This window comes from Oryx dammah, unplaced genomic scaffold, assembly GCF_014754425.2.
Source record: "Oryx dammah isolate SB20612 unplaced genomic scaffold, SCBI_Odam_1.1 HiC_scaffold_11, whole genome shotgun sequence".
Lineage (NCBI taxonomy): Eukaryota > Metazoa > Chordata > Mammalia > Artiodactyla > Bovidae > Oryx > Oryx dammah.
The window spans coordinates 6,654,708-6,671,312 of record NW_024070195.1 but is presented as its reverse complement, the minus strand read 5'-3'; the positions used below and the strand labels follow the sequence as shown (position 1 = coordinate 6,671,312).

Sequence of the window (16,605 nt, the reverse complement as noted above, 5' to 3'; positions counted from 1 at the left end):
GTGCTAGGCGCTTCTGAGGCGAGTGGGCGGGACAGCCTCTGCGGAGGCCCCCCGTTTCCGGGGCGTCTACGGAAGGGGCGGGCACTTCCGGTCAGGGCGGGAGTCGGAGAGCGGGCCCGGCGCAGCCGCGAGGTGTGCGTCTGTGGATCCCGGGCCGTGATGACAGGTAGGGAGTTACGTCTCCTAGTTGTGTTGGAAGCCGTTTCTCGTGCTCATTCTCTGTGACCGGACGAAGAGGGGTGACCTTTAGGGTTCGCCTTGATCGGAGCGGTCCGGTTTTCGAGCTCCCGCCCGGGCCGCATAATCTTGCCCAGCACCTTTCCTTCCTTCCTTCTTGGTTATGGCTTGACGAACCCTTAAGGACTCGTCGGCCAACGTTATGGCACATTCCGGAGAAGGACAAGGACCCTTTACTCGAGGGGAGTAAAGACAGTACTTGGAAGATGACGGGTCTAGTCATCCTTGGTGAGTTTCCAGAAGGGAATCTCATTTAATCTGTTTTCACCACCTTTCTCGAGTTAGCCGCAAAGTCAAACAGTAATAAAAGCCAGTATGAGTCGCTCAGTCGTGTCCGACTCTGTCCCGTCTCCTGTATCCATGGGATTCTCCAGGCAAGAATACTGCAGTGGGTAACCTTTCCCTACTCCAGGGAATCTTCCCAACCCAGGGATCTAACCCAGGTCTCCCGCAATGCAGGCGGATTCTTCACCAGCCGAGCCACAAAGGAAGCCCAAGAATACTGCTGTGGGTAGCCTTTCCGTACTCCGGAGGATCTTCCCGACCCAGGGATCGAACCCGGGTCTCCCGCCTTGCAGGCAGATTCTTTACTGTCTTGAACCGCAATGAAAGCAAAGATAGTCCTGGTTTAGATTTGAGATTTTCGTGAGATACAAAGATTCAGAGATGTGTCAGAAAGGACAGCTTCATACAGACTTCCAACAGAGTAAATATCGGAGCGTAAAATGAGTCTCCTAAGCTCCCTACCGGTGAATATGACTATGGGAGGTTGAAACATACATTGCTGTCGACTTCTCACCCCACGCGCTTTTAGACTGTAGTACAGGCCTATAGCGCTTAGGCTCTTGTCTCTGAGGACGTTTGTTCACCGATGTTCTGAGTCGTCAGTACGTGTTTAACTCAGATTTGTTTTAATCAATGCTAGTTTGGGTCTTGTACAAATCAGGTCATTTTGGTTGTCATTTCAGCACAAGGAAAGCCTTCGCGCTTTGGCGGCTGTACATGTTGGGACTTCTCAGGCACTGAAATACTGAAGTCCAGCTCATTCTCAGTCACTTGAAAACTGTGTTCACTGTTGGACAGTACAGGCACAGGTGAGAAAGATTGCAGGTTCATTTCCAGACCCTCCAAATAACGTGTCACACAATCTTTTCTTCCCCAATGTTAGGTTTATATTAGACTGCACGCTATTATAGTGTGCAATCCCATTAAGTCTTGGGCTTCCCTGGTAGTTCGGTTGGTAAAGAATCCACCTGCAGTGCAGGAGAACCAGGTTCGATACCTGGGTTGGGAAAATCCTCTAGAGAAAAGAATGGCCACCCACTCCAGCATTCTGACCTCGAGAATTACTGGACAGTCCATGGGGTCTCAAAAAGTTGGACGTGACTGAGCCACTTTTACTTTCACCATTATGTCTAAGAAAGGCATAGTCTTTCATTGAAGAATACTTTATTGCTATCATTTGAAGCTTCAACAATTCTTAGTAACATCAGAGATCACTGATCACCATACAAAATAATGATGAAGTTTGAAATATTCTAAGAATTACTGAAATATGACAGAGGGACACAAAGGAATCAAATGCTGTTGGGAAAATGGTGCTGATAGACTTGCTCCATGCAGGGTTGCCATAAACTTTGATTTGTGTTTTTTAAAAAAGCTGGATCTATAAAGGACAATAAATTGAAGTACAAAAATAAAAGGAGATACAGCTGTAATTCCTTCACTTTGCTAGTTATGTTATTATGTCACAAATTGTTTTACATTTTAAATTCTTTTCTTGTATCTTGCTTGTTCTTCTGGTGGCTTTTCTATCAAAGAACCACTAAATCAGGAGTGTGAATTGCTGTAGGGGTGTCCCCTGGGCATGGGACGAAGTAAGGAGAACATTTCTTGAAGTCTAATTTTCCTTTTAAATATATGACTCTTTGCATATCTTTATTTAGGGGGAAGAGGTAGTCTCTCGTGCAGAAAGAAAAGAAACACTGAATAAAAGTGTTTGAAAATCATGTGCTCGATGTATTTTGTTGCTTCAGGAACCCCCCCACCCCGTGCCCCGCCTCATTACCCCAGTGAAATTTCAGATGCTGTTTGTAAAGAATTAGCATTCATTTGACATTTTTAACATATCATGATAACAGGGTAATTATCATAGTCAGCATCTATTACTATGCTTGTCAATTACAATCTGGTACATGAATTGTCACACTTTACCTGCTTAAGTATCTGTCACATTTTATTTTTAATTAAGTTTTATTGGAGTGAAGTACAATAAAATCACATTTTAGAGAAGAGCCTTGTGGCTTAAGAAAGTCTTTTGCTCCAACCAGGAGATGTTTAGAATAGTGTGAAAACCGCAGTGCACGCAACATAAGCGTAAAATGGTTTTACGTCCTCTTATTTTTTTAATTGTAAAAAGTTAGTGGAGCCAGGCATAGAGCTTCGAAGACCATAGAGCATCTGGTCCTGGGGCTCCTAATGTGGGAGAATTGATGGGTCAGTTTTGGGGCTTGTCAGTGCCCTGAAATTATACGCAGAATTGTATGTGTATGTTTATGGAAGACAGCATTCATAGGATTTCATCACATTTTCAAAAAGATTAATGCCTCTAAAGCTGGTCTGAAGATATAAATGGAGAAGTAGGTCCAAAACGCTCTCAAAACCACACAGCTCAGTAGCAGTAGACTCTGGTGTTGCTGCTGCTTTTCACTTCTTGGGCTCCAGTGCTGTCTCTTAATGAAGAAGAAAAGTGGTTTTTCTCTGCCTAAAGAAAAACACACAATGCAATATACATCTGCTCAAACGGATTCAAACAGCATACTTCCTGCCAAGCCTCCTGTTCTCTTTCCAAACAGAGGATGGAAAAAGCCATTCAGTCTCATTCTCAGAAAACTGCAATTGCCAAGAAACCACCAACCCTTCCACAATAGGGCTTAACTCTAAAGTACAATGGGGTTTCTAGTTTTGCATTTATATTATTGATAGAAAAGCTTTTTGCACTTGAGCCAGGCATTGATTTATTCATTCATTTAACCAGTGTTAAGTAAGCACTTGGCTTTGTTTGGTTTGCTAAAGAAAAAAAGCCAGTCTTCGTTTTGCAGGGTGGGTGAGGGTGGTTAGAAGGTCGATATACCGAGCTAAAAGCAGGATACAGTGGAGAGAAATTGGCCTTGTTAGAAATCTCATGTGAGTCTAATGTTGCTGCTCTGTTACCCTCCTTTCACAGGGTCATAGGTAGCAAGTCTGTTAAATTTGAGGACTGCAGAGATTGTGTGTGCTTGTATTCTCAGATGACTTTGATCTCTGCATGTAGAGCTCAGAGACAGAGAAAGTGGGCTACTTTCCCTAGACCCAGACCTGAAAGAAATTTGTTTCACCTGCCTAATGAGAATAATCCAGGTGAACTATGGGAGGTTTGCGTTTGAAACTGTTAGAGATCGAAGCAATATTTGTGAACTCTTCCTTGTCACCGTCATCTAAAATTCTGCCTGAATGTCCATCTTCATCTCTGGAGTCTTGCTCGTAGCATCTGGCCCCTGCCGTCTTCCTGGGTGGGTGCAACATGCCTTATGGACTTCCTCGCAAATCGCAGCCTTCTTAGCACCGTATCACGAAGGGTCAGCTCCCACATTCCTTTCCCACTACAGCTCCACCTCGCACTCATAGCCAAAATTCTCATTGTCTTTTTTAAAAAGTCCAAAATAAGGAAAAAAGATAATGCTTTTCTGAAAGAATCTTAACTGATAACATGAAGTTTGATTTCTAAGCTGCTACAATATTTAAGAATTTTTTTTCTAAAAAAGACAATAAACAGTGAATACAGCAAAAAAAAAAAAACGAAGCAGGCTCACAGATAACAGAACAAACCAGTGTTACCAGTGTGTGTTGGGTGGGGTCTGGGGGCAGGGGAGGTACAAACTGTTGGGTGTAAGACTGGCTCAAGGATGTATTGTACAACATGGAATATAGCTATAATAGCTGTTAATGGAAAATAACCTTCAAAATGGTATAAAAAATTTTAGGGAATTATTATTTTTTAATGTTTCTTTCAATTTTCCACTCCTCGCCGCCAATTCTAGTTAACTATGCCCATTGCTGCTCCTCTGCTCTGCTCAGCTGTATCTAAATCTTTGAAGCCCCATGGACTGTAGTCCCCCAGGCTCCTCCATCCATGGGATTCTCCAGGCAAGAATACTGGAGTGGGTAGCTATCAGGAAGCATTTAACAGGAGGCTTCCTGTGTGCTGTTTTGGATTTGTCAGGAATTCTCTGTTCCTTATTAATTCCTGAGTATTCAGGAATTGAGAGGCAAGCCTCTCCTGGGGCTGAGGAATCCAGGCATTTCCTTTGTTAGTTTTTCTATCCGGTGATAAGTACCCTCTTCCTTAAAGTGATTATTTACAACTCTCTCTCTCTCTCTTTAATATGGATGTCTATGTTTTGAAAGTCTGGAATTTTAATCTTTATCTTTGCGGAGAATAACTACAGTATATATGCCGACACCATGTTGATTAAAACACCTTTGCTCCATCAGAGCCCTGGTCCCTGTGTCTTGCTTTCTCTCCCTCTCTCTCTCTCTCCCCCCCTCCCTCTCTCTTTCTTTCAGGCTATTTCTTTGGAGCGCAGAGGCTCTCTGAGTTCACTTTCCTGCCTGGACTTCTAAGACCCTCTCAAGAAGGCGCTCTGCGCCTGAGGCCTCCGTGAACAGAGCAAGCCCCATGCCAGGGACTTTATTGGCTTTCTGCGTAAACCAAGGAATATTAGCCTCTTTCTCTTTCTTATCGGTCGACTCCAGACCACCAGGTTCCGGTCCATTAAAGGACCTCAACAAGTGGTGCCCAGAACAGGAGCTTGGTACACGTATGCAGATTTGGACAAGAGTGACCCCTGGGCCTATTGAGGCCGGTAAGTACTAAGACATGGGTAAAACAGCTGGAAAGCCCTATTACTTTTCTACTTTACTTCATCACTTATTTAAAGTTCAGGGACTTAATGAAACGTATGCTGATTTTTTAGCTAGATTACAAACTGCAATTTCCGGAACTGTAATTGGAGAAGAAGCCAAAAGGCAACTAGAGAAATTACTTGCTTATGAAAATGCAAATCAGGAATGTCAAAAAGCTATAGCTCCAATTCGTGAGACAGGGACTATTACTGATTATTTGAAGGCTTGTCGAAATAAAAGAAACTGAAAAGATGCAAATGCTAGCTGAAACAATGGTTGCTTTACATCCGGAAATAACCGTTTAAAAAGGGACTGCCCTAAGAAAGCAGAAAAAAATATATATATAAAAATAAACCTCCAAAAATATGTCCTCGCTGCCGTAGAGGAATACATTGGGCCAAAGATTGTAAATCTAAATTTGATATTAAAGGGAAACCTATTCCGAGAAACTCCAAACAGGGGACCCCCCCAGGTCCCCTTCAACAACAACCTGGGGCAAATTCCAGCTTTTCCCCCAAACCCTCAACATCTGGCAGTGCTGCCGTCGATATACCAGCTTTGTTTTTAGATAATATGAAGTTAATGAGCTGTATTTAAATTAAAATTCATGTGAACTGAAAAATATTTAATAATATGTTTATTTAAATATAAATGCTAATCTAATTAAAACATGTCTTAAGTCATCAACATTATATAATACTTTTATTATGCCTAGGTTTAAGGTGAACTAAATTTGTCAACAAAAAGGTAACTCTTTGTATATATATAATATATAAATAAAAACTTTTAGATACTTAAAAATAATTATATTTTTAATAGAATATTATAATCTAAAATAATCTCTTAGGATTGGTATAACTTAAATTTCTAGAGCTGTACTAAACTAAATAATAAAAGTTTATTAAATAACTAGATCATTTCCAAATAAGATTTTAAAACAATTACTAAACATTAATTTCTTCTTACAAAAAGTTTTTTACATAAAAACTAGAGATTTTAAACTATTAATAAATATATAATGTATATATAATGAATATATATTATGATATACTCAACAATCTATAAAATGCTAATATACAAGACACGTCATAGTTGCTAAAAAAAGGTAAGATATATGCTTTTAATAAAAAGATATAAGATATGACAAACTCAGATATACATTCCACATTTTTCCTAGGGGCCACTGCTCATTTAACAAACAATACAATTATTAAAATAACTTGGAAGAATGAGGAGCCTGCTTGGACAGAGCAGTGTGGTCCCTCACAAAAGAGAAATTACAGGCGGCTAAGGAACTTACAGATACACAACTAGAATTAAAGCATATTGAGGACTCCTGTTCTCCTTGGAACTCTCCTATTTTTATAAAAAAGAAATCTAACAAATGGCACCTCCTAACACACCTCTACCCATCACACAAGGTGTTAAGCCTCGCGGTTTACAACCTAATGCTTTTATTTGGGCCACACCTCTTCGCAGTGAGGCTACACAAAACGTTATAACTCACTTACTAGCTTGTTTTACAGTAATGGGAACTCCTAGTTCCATAAAAACAGACAATGGCCCTGCCTATATTTCTAGACACTTTAAACAATTTTTACAATATTTTTCTATTAAACATATTACAGGTATTCCTTATAACCCACAGGCACAAGACAGTCAAACAAACATCACACACTGAAGTTACAAATAAAAAAATTTAAAAAGGGAGAATACATAAGGTTCACTACTGCCTTCCTTATCTAAAGCAGACTTTACTAGATTCCAACGTAAGACATTTTCTAAACCTATAACTATTGTTAATACAGCTTTATTTAATTTTTTTTTTAACCTCTTAAGAAGATTCGACCCAAGGGGCTCCCCAGCATCCAAAATGGAGATGAAACAAGAACCCCAGGAAGAAGAAATTCCAATGTGGGCTATGTCTGCTCTAAAGATCTCCAGAAAGCACCACCCTCAGTGGCATCACCCTTATGATCTCCCCACTTGGGGACAAATAAAAACCCTTACTAATCGAGCTGAAAATGTGGTCTCAACAGGGATTGCCTCGGAGTCCTGAATACATTCTGGCAATGCTCAGTCTTTTGGCCTGTACATTCCTCTGCTCGAGCTTGACTAATCCTCAACTCGCCTCTATTACAGCTGGTCGAATGGACAGAGAACCAGTCGTTTCAGCTAATGACTCTATACTTAAGCCCCCTCCCTAGTACGTGCGGGAGCCATCACACCCTGAGGAGGAAGGAAAACTAATTAACATTTCTTTAGGCTATGAAGTCTTTCGCCTGTGCCCAGACCCAGCAGCACTACGCATAAACGTCAGCGGACAAACGGATTTTCGTCCTGCCTCCAAAAGAAGCCCTTCAGACGTTGCTTGGGTTATTTACTGTGAACCAGGACTTCCCTGGCGGCTCAGACGGTAAAGCGTCTGCCTGTGATGCGGGAGACCCGGGTTCGATCCCTGGGTCAGGAAGATCCCCTGGAGAAGGAAATGGCAACCCACTCCAGTACTCTTGCCTGGAAAATCCCATGGATGGAGGAGCCTGGTGTGCTACAGTTCATGGGGTCGCAAAGAGTCGGACACGACTGAGCGACTTCACTCACTCATGTTTACACTACTGAAATGTTAGGGAAAAAACAAAACACATTATGTAAAAGTTTACTAATGAAACATTACCATGACAAAGGATTTGGCTGGCTTGACAGTGGAATGGCACCCCCCCCTCCTCAAACCGTCCTGGATAAACAAATTGGGCCTGAACAATGGGACATTTGGAAAGTTGCTGTGAACACCGAAAAATCTGGAACTTGGACCGGACATTTCACAGAGACCTGTCGTGGTCATAGTAACTATTTCTTTTGCTGTAATCGGTCATACTTTATACAAGCCTGTGTCCCACTCCCTTTTGTTATAGCCATAGGAAATTTACAATTTAATAAGACTTTATATCATATAACTTGTATTAATTGCAAACTATATATTTGTCTTAACTCCTCTGTAAGCTACTCAGTTTTGCGTTGTGCCTGTTCAGTTCAATCATAGTGCCTACAACTGGGTACAAATCAAATTTCACTTACAAAATACACATGATGATGCCTCTCGGAATGTACATTTCCTGCAAAAAGGAAATCTTTAAAACTTTTTCTAAAAATCTGCCCTCTTCCCCTAATTTGGAAACTTTAGCTGAACAAATTATCCGGGCTAGACCCACGAGGGTGGTTTCAAAGTATTACCCACAGTATTGGGTCTGGAACTGTAACTTTGGTGATTGTCTTGATAATTGTATTTGGTGTTTACCATTGACTTTCTATAAGGTTGGTTAACGCTAACCAAACTCATTGGGTCAGGACCTTGTAATTTTGATGAGTATAATAAAATAGGAGGAATTGTCAGGAAGCATTTAACAGGAGGCTTCCTGTGTGCTGTTTTGGATCTGTCAGGAATTCTCTGTTCCTTATTAATTCCTGAATATTCAGGAATTAAGAGGAGAGGCAAGCTTCTCCCAGGGGCTGAGGAATCCAGGCATTTCCTTCATTAGTTTTTCTATATGGTGATAAGTACCCTCCTCCTTTTTCTGAACCATACAGTAAAAGTGATTATTTACAACTCTCTCTCTTTAATATGGATCGCCTATGTTTTGTAAGTCTGGAATTTTAATCTTTATCTTTGCGGAGAATATATATATGCCCACACCATGTTGATTAAAACACCTTTGCTCCATCAGAGCTTTGGTTCCCGTGTCTCACTCGCGCGCTCTCTCTCTCTCAGGCTATTTGGAGAGCAGAGGCTCTCTCAGTTCACTTTCCTGCCCGGGCTTCTAAGACCCTCTCAAGAAGGTGCTCTGTGCCTTCACCCCATCGAGACGGCGCCTGAGGCCTCCGTGAACAGAGCAAGCCCCGTGTCAGGGACTATTGGCTTTCTGTGTAAACCTCTTTCTCTCTCCTTTACTTTCTTATCGGTCGACTCCGGACCACCAGGTTCCGGTCCATTAAAGGACCTCAACAGGTAATCATTTCCTTCTCCAGGGGATCTTCCCAACCCGGGGATTGAACCCATATCTTGGGCATTGCAGGCAGATTCTTTAGCCCTGAGCCATCATGGAAGCCCCAAGAATTATTTTTAATTTCATGTAATTTACAGCGGTGGCTTAAACAAGAGATTTCCTTCTTAAGACAAAGGCTTTTGGAGGCAGGTTGGTCCAGTGCTGGTACAGGGAGTCTCCAGTCATCAGGGACCCTGACCTGTTTGCTCTTTAAGATCCTGTGTTTGGTTGTGTGACTTCCCCTTTGATATCACCTCATAGGCCAGGAGAGATGCAGAGTTCTTTTGGTTTCATCCATCACATCTGTAATCTCAGCTCTCGACCTGTGAGAAGGGCAGAAAACGACAGCAAAAGACACCTTCCAGCTAAGCAGACTCCCTCTGCCCACGAAGCTTTCCTCAACCCCCTTGTGATAGTGCTACTGCTGCTGCTGCTAAGTCAGTATTTACATCTTATTGGCACCCCACTCCAGTCCTCTTGCCTGGAAAATCCCATGGATGGAGGAGCCTGGTAGGCTGCAGTCCATGGGGCCGCTAGAGTCGGACACAACTGAGTGACTTCACTTTCACTTTTCACTCTCACGCATTGGAGAAGGCAATGGCAACCCACTCCAGTGTTCTTGCCTGGAGAATCCCAGGGATGAGGGAGCCTGGTGGGCTGCCGTCTATGGGGTCGCACAGAGTCGGACATAACTGAAGCAACTTAGCAGCAGCAGCAGCTCGACTTTGGCCACCTGGCCACAAGGCACATTGCTACTTCCAAATAAAATCTAGGTTCTATTATTAAGGAAGAAAAGGAAACTGGATATTGGGTAGCCCCTAACTGTGTGTGCACAGCTGCTAATCAATAACATCTCCCTTGAACACACAGGGAAATTAAATTACTAGAGTATAAGTTCCACTGTGGCACTGATGCCAGGCACCTGTGTTGTGTATAGGAGGGGTCAGTAAATGATGGGTGAATGGTTGAACGACTAGAATTCATCATGATGATTATTTTTCACATTACAGGTAAATAGAAACTACATTAAACATTTGAATGGGGCTTCCCAGGTGGCCCTAGTGGTAAAGAACCCACCTGCCAATGCAGCTTTTCTTTGTCTTAAGTCTTTCTTTGTCTTTGTCTTAAGCTTTTAATGATTAAAAGTGGCTCCCTTACACACTATTGTGGGGGGGAGGGCTGGAGACTTCTGTGCGCTTTGCAGTTGCCCACCACACACTCCCTTTCTGCCCCACCCTCCCAACCTCCCCTTTCTGACGGCTTCCCGGGGCGTGACAGTTGGGGGAGGAGGTGGGCAGCTCAAAGCCCATCCCACAGTTTGCAAGGGCTCCTCCAGGTGACTCCAATACACTCCTGCCTGTCTGCACCCACTCCTTAACCCACCTGAAAGTTAAAGAATTAATTACCTGGCAGGAATGATCACTGCAGGTATTTCTGAGGCAGCTGGAAGTGCTGTTTGTGGGCTTGAGAGGGTTTAGACCAAGGGCTGGGATTTTTGATGCGGGGTTTAAAACTGTGGATTCCCAGTCATTTTATCAAGGGTCTGGATAAATGGCTGGACAGGAGAGTTTTCCAGGTTTGGGCTCAACTCAACAGGATACTTATTACTGGTATTGGCAAAGGTGTGCTGATTTTTCCTGTTCTGAATGAAAAGGCTGATAGTGTTCTGTTTCGTAACACAGTTTGGCAATTGACAAACTACTGCTTTGAAAATAGGTGTTCTTAGTGAAAGCGGACACCCTCCTTCCTTCCTTAGAGAAAGAAGGATCGAGTCCCGGGGCTTTGAGCGATTCTGCCTTGGCTGTTGATGTCCTACCCTTCTCTCTGCTGCTCTTAGAATGAAGCCAGACTTCCCGTCCTGCCAGCCTCACCCCTTCAGCATCCGGTACGGCAGCCGGTACGAGCAACAGCAGGGTGGTTACCCTCCTGGCTACAGCTCTGGCCGCGGGGCAGATGGAAATGGACCCAACCTTTATTCTGCATGTGAGACCTCTGGACACCCCGCTGAGACTTTGCTTCTGCCCAAGGTATCTCTCCCTGGCATAGATACTGCATTGGGCGCGTGTCCGGTATGGGGACGTCTCTTTCCTTTCTCCATGCCCTCGAGAAATCCCCTCGAATTTCCCTCAGCCTTGGACTCTGCACCCTAATATGTGTGTGTGCTGTGCTTAGTCACTCAGTCGTGTCCGACTCTTTCTGGACCCCATGGACTGTAGCCCGCCAGGCTCCTCTGTCCATGGGATTCTCCGGGCAAGAATACTGGAGTGGTAGTCATTCCTGTCTCCAGGGGAACTTCCTGACCCAGAGATCGAACCCAGGTGTCCTGCATAGTGAGCAGATGCTGTACTGCTGAGCCACCGGTGCCTGTAGAGAGGAATGGTAATAACTTACACTGCCCCCAGAGAGCCCATGGAGTCTGGAGTAACTAACCAAGGTCTGTTTGGGGGCTGCTTCTGGAATTTACGTCCTTCCTTACCTGAGAAGATGATGGATTGGTTTGCTTTTCTGTAGCCTCTGCATTTCCTCAGCAGGTACCGTCTGGTCCTTAGCTGAGCCGCGGGGTTGGGATGGGATTGGAAGGCCACGAGGGCTATGTGCCCATGGAGACTGCAGATTGCCACCTGGAAGGAAGGGCAGAGCTCCAGGTGCAGGTTTGGGTGCAGGGATTGTGGAGTCTGATGCCAGGGTCCCTGCGGTCTGGTTCCTCCCCGCCCCCCCAGACCCCAGGGGGCCACTTAGATCCCTGAAACTTCAGAGAGGGCAGGCGCCTTTGACCAGTGCTCCTCCCGTGTGAGTTTTCTTCTATGGGCTCAGCTCACCTGTGGCATAATTGTAGTATTTTGTCATTTAAAGGCTCTTTTATTCAACATTCAAAATAAAATTTGATCAAAAGGGATTTTAGTGTTGTAGATATTATTTTTGAGAGCTAAATTCTTCCAGGAAAGTGTCAATAGCAACCCTTTAAGTAAAAAAAAAAAAAATTTAAACATACTGATTTTCATTGTAGGAAACCACATCTCTAGCTGAAAACCAAGATGAAGATTCACTAGAAGGTAACAGAAGCCTTATGTTTACTTGAAAACAAAACTAACCCTTTTTCCAGGTCCCTCATTCACTGAGCTGGCTATAAACGAAGAGATTCTACCAGAAAGTTCCAATGTAGGTCTCCCTCCCTCGGCTTCTAAATTAATTGTTATAAACCATTTCTCCGTTTCTATCAGTCTGCTAACTGAACAGATAAAGCAGCATGTTTATTTGTCAGAGCCCTGTGTTAGGGATCTGGTCCTGGCTCAGTCCTTGGGGTCACATCCACCCAGGTCCTCAAGCTAGAAACTCAAGACTGGCCTCCCACCCTTCCTCTCTCTTCTGCTCAAGTTGAATGCATTTCTGAGTACTGTCCATTCGTCTCCAAATTATCTCTTAATTCTGTCCTTTTTCTCCATTTCTCCCATCATCTACTCATGGAATCCAGTAGCACTGCTCTTGTAGCTTCAGTTTCTATTTTTAAAGTCTTATCGAAGGGAAACACGCAATTTAAAAAACTAACATTAAATATCTGCACTATTTCCTGCTGATGTTTTTTAAAACCTCTAGTTTTAAGCCATTTCTAATATGTGTCCTGTGAAACTCTGTTTTTCTCCTGGATGTATAATTGGCTTCTGCAGATCCAAATCTCCACTTGAATATTGAGGAACTCAACAAAGAGTTTATGGTGAAAAGTGAAGAGCTCTACCAGTCTCTCATGAATTGCCACTGGCAGCCTCTTGATACAGTGCACTCAGAAATCCCAGACAAGAACCCCCAAGAGCAAGATACTCCTTAAGCTCCCCAACTATCATATTCATTGTGTCTTGTTTTGTTTTTGTTTAAAAAAAGTTCTCCCAGGATGGCACTGGATTGTGTATATAAATACAGATTCTTGAGAGACTGTAATGTAAATAAACTTTAGCAGCACGTTCATGTCTGGAAATGTGTTGTATTATGTGGGTGCCAGCAGAGGTCACATCCAGCTTCTTTGGTGACTCTGGGAAAGAATCCACCTGCCAGTGCAGGAGACTCAAGTTCCATCCCTGGATCGGGAAGATCCCCTGGAGAAGGAAATGGCAACCCACTCCAGTATTCTTGGCTGGAGAATCCCGTGGACAGAGCAGCCTGGTGGGCTATAGTCCATGGGGGTCACAAAAGAGTTGGACAAGAGTTAGCAACTAAACAGTAACAACAAAGAAGAGAGGCCACAGAACTATCAAGTTAGACCAGGCTGCACTGTAAGACACTTGAAAATAGGTGTCCTAAAACAACATTGTAAATCAACTATATTTCAATTGTAAATCAACTATAAAACGATTGTAAATCAACTATATAAAACTATATGAAAAATAAGAAGGTAATAGATTTAATATGACATGGGCCTGACCTAAACTGATGGTGGCATTAGCTACTCTGATATATTGAGTGATTTGCTGCTTTCTTCTGTTCACAAACAGTGCAAGCCTTTTTGCCTGCATCTGGTGTAGAAAAAGGTAGATTAGAACTAGAAGTTTGATCTCCATCGCCAGACCCTCAGGCTCTCTTACAAGAGCACTAGGTGATAGACAGTGGAGGCACTTGCCACAGTTGAGTCCTCAACACGGAAAGTGTGCTTGATCAAAACAGCCCATCAGCCTTCTGAGACAGAGCACGTGGGCCCCCAGTGACACCATTGTGCAACTTCAATGCATGGGTTGATAAGCGCTTTCACTCTGGGGTTTTACTCTTGCAAAACACTTCCACCATCATGCCAAGAAACCCACTCAAACCTAAAGATTAGAGGTCGTGTGGAGAGGAACTGAGGCGCCCCAGTAAACAGCCAACCCACAGCCTCACTCACCTGACATCTTGGACTGTCTGCTGAATGTAACCCTGGATTGATCCCAGGAGAGACCAGCAGGGGAGCCCAGCCCCTAGAGTTGATCCAGTTTTACATGCCAGCCAGGAGAATCCCACGCACATAGGAGCCTGGTGGGCTAGTCCACGGGGTCACAAAGAGTCGTATATGACTAAGCACACAAAAAGATTACACTATGATTTGACAATGGAGTGAAAAAGACACAAACACAAATCAGCATGGCAAAAAAAAAATTGAATTTCAAGAGTAAATATTTGTTGTTAGAAAAGTGACCACAAATCCATGTTTTCTTGCATATTTATTGTCAAGAAATAGCCAGTTTGTTTCACTTACATCCATCTTGCTGCTGCTGCTGCTAAGTCGCCTCAGTTGTGTCCAACTGTGTGACCCCATAGACGGCAGTCCACCAGGCTCCTCTGTCCCTGGGATTCTCCAGGCAAGAACACTGGAGTGGGTTGCCATTTCCTTCTCCATCTTACATATAAATAAAAGGAAAATGTGATTTTAAAAAGGTGTCTAGGGAATTCCCGGACAGTCCAGTAGTTAGGACTCAGTGCTTTCACTGCTAGGGCCTGGGTTCAGTCCCTGGTTGGGGAACTAAATCCTACAAGCCTCGTGGTGCAGCCATAAAAAAAATTAAAAAAAAAAAGTACAGGGGGCTTCCTTGGTAGCTCAGTGGTAAAGAACCCGCCTGCCAATGCAGAGACATGGGTTCAATCCCTGGTCCGGGAAGATCCCATATACTGCAGACCAGCTAAGCCTGTGTGCCCCGACTATTGAGCTTACACTCTAGAGCCTGGGAGCCGCAAGTACTGACACCTGTGTGCCCTGGAGCCTGTGTTCCATAAAGAGAAGCCACCGCAATGAGAAGCCCACTCACGCCCCGAAACTAGAGAAAAGCCCATGCGGCAAGGGAGACCCAGCACAGTCAGAAATAAATAAAATTAAATATACATATTATATATATGAAGGAATGAGTGGAAGCTTCCAGCTCAAAAAAAAATCCTACATAAACACAGCAATACTTCTTTACCACCATGTTACATTGGTGGAAGCTTTTTAAATGGCATTTGCCTAGATGACCCCCACCCCTTGGAAAAATTTCTTGATTCCATACCCAGATAGGAAAATTTCCATATGTGGTAATGACTACAGCATCAGTAAGTTTCCTAGGCATTCAAATTATTTCCCTACCAGCCTGTCCTGTATTTTAAGTCACTGTGTTGCCTTTTGTAGCCATTATCCCCAAAGAATCTGTTAACGACTGCTTTTACTTTTTAAACCATCATTCTTCCACCGGGTCATCTGATATACAGCCAGCCATGCAGATGGAAAGCCGAATTCAGACACTGCCTGCTGGGTCCTTTGTGAAAGCCTCTGTGGAGTGCTAATCGTGGGGTTATCATGCCTCACCTGCTCAGAGATAATGCGTCAAGAACCAGAGTTTCAACCTGTGGCCCTGGCAGTCATCAGTGCTTTCCCTCCTCGCTCTTCATGACCCATTACACCTATTTAGTCAGAGCCTAAGGAAATGAATCTAGAGTTTCCCAGCCAGCGATCTGTGATATGCAGGACACAGCTTACTCTTCTACCCCGCTGCTTTCCCCACTGGCTTCTTTGTGCTCTGGCTGTGGATTTGCTGTTCCCCATCCTTTTCTCTTATCCCATTCCCATACTCTAGATAAAGAATATACAGGCTTGTCCTTTTATTAAATTAAAACATTCTTTGCAGCTGCGCTGGGTCTTCGTTGCACTTGGGCTTTCTTAGTGGCGGCCAGTGGGGCTGCTCTCATTGCAGAGCACAGGCTCCAGGCACAAGGGCTTCAGTAGGCGCCCTTGAGCATGTGGGACCTTCCTGGGCCAGGGATTGAAGCCGTGTCCCCTGCACTGGCACGTGGATTCTTAACCCCTGGACCACCAGGGAAGTCCAGATGTTTCCTTTCCACAGTACAGTCTTCAACAGGAAATGGTACTTGAGACCAGTCCAGTCTGTTTCCATCATTTGGTTTAACGTGAAGGCACTCCATGTTACTGGGACTCGCCTTACCCATCTGGTCTGTCTGGTACAAAGGTAAAAGTCACGTGGCCTCAACTCTCAACACACAGCCAGCACAGAATTAAAAACCAAACAAAGCTGGTTTTGATCACTGAAATTTGATTTTGTAAGATGTTAGACGTTGAGTGAAAGGTCTACACGAATTCTCCATACCATTTTGGCAACTTTTCTTTGAAGTCTATAAAGTTTTTTTAAAATAAAACATTTTGGAAAGTCATCAGAAACCTTCCATTTTGCCTTCAATACAGTTGATGCCTTGAAGTTCACTGATAATTCACTTTAATGGAAATAAATAGCCTGAAACTCATTAATAATTCACTTTCACTTTGACTCCCTTTTTCAGCAATTCACCTAATAGCCTCAACTCCTAATCACATGCTTGAGACTCACTTTCACGGTTTGACACGATGCTGGCTGTTGGTTTCTGAATTTTGGTTCTTTTT

At 43.5% G+C, this 16,605-nt stretch overlaps 1 protein-coding gene across 8 annotated transcripts; it reads left to right on the top strand.

Moving 5' to 3' along the window:
* The first annotated feature begins 48 nt into the window (after positions 1-48).
* On the top strand, positions 49-13,181 carry CUNH6orf52 (chromosome unknown C6orf52 homolog). 8 transcript variants are annotated; one of them, XR_005722662.1, is made up of 6 exons: positions 84-166; positions 1,206-1,331; positions 11,059-11,248; positions 11,942-12,011; positions 12,229-12,274; positions 12,887-13,181. XR_005722662.1 is itself a non-coding variant. In XM_040249242.1 (6 exons), the coding sequence occupies exons 4-6, from the start codon at positions 11,060-11,062 to the stop codon at positions 13,042-13,044; spliced, it is 393 nt and encodes a 130-aa protein (XP_040105176.1). In that variant the 5' UTR covers positions 87-465; positions 1,206-1,331; positions 5,032-5,141; position 11,059; the 3' UTR covers positions 13,045-13,181. The 8 variants fall into 8 exon arrangements, 3 of the variants coding, with proteins under 3 accessions (XP_040105175.1, XP_040105174.1, XP_040105176.1); XR_005722660.1 differs by having other exon boundaries at positions 86-465; XM_040249242.1 differs by lacking the exon at positions 11,942-12,011 and adding an exon at positions 5,032-5,141 and having other exon boundaries at positions 87-465.
* The last annotated feature ends 3,424 nt before the right edge of the window (positions 13,182-16,605 follow it).

Bases quoted from the DNA above. Each gene is read 5' to 3' on its own strand.
- CUNH6orf52 (XM_040249241.1), top strand. From the start codon at position 11,060: ATGAAGCCAGACTTCCCGTCCTGCCAGCCTCACCCCTTCAGCATCCGG. The intron at 11,249-12,228 runs GTATCTCTCCCT...TTTTCATTGTAG, and splicing joins AGACTTTGCTTCTGCCCAAG to GAAACCACATCTCTAGCTGA. The intron at 12,275-12,886 runs GTAACAGAAGCC...TGGCTTCTGCAG, and splicing joins AGATGAAGATTCACTAGAAG to ATCCAAATCTCCACTTGAAT.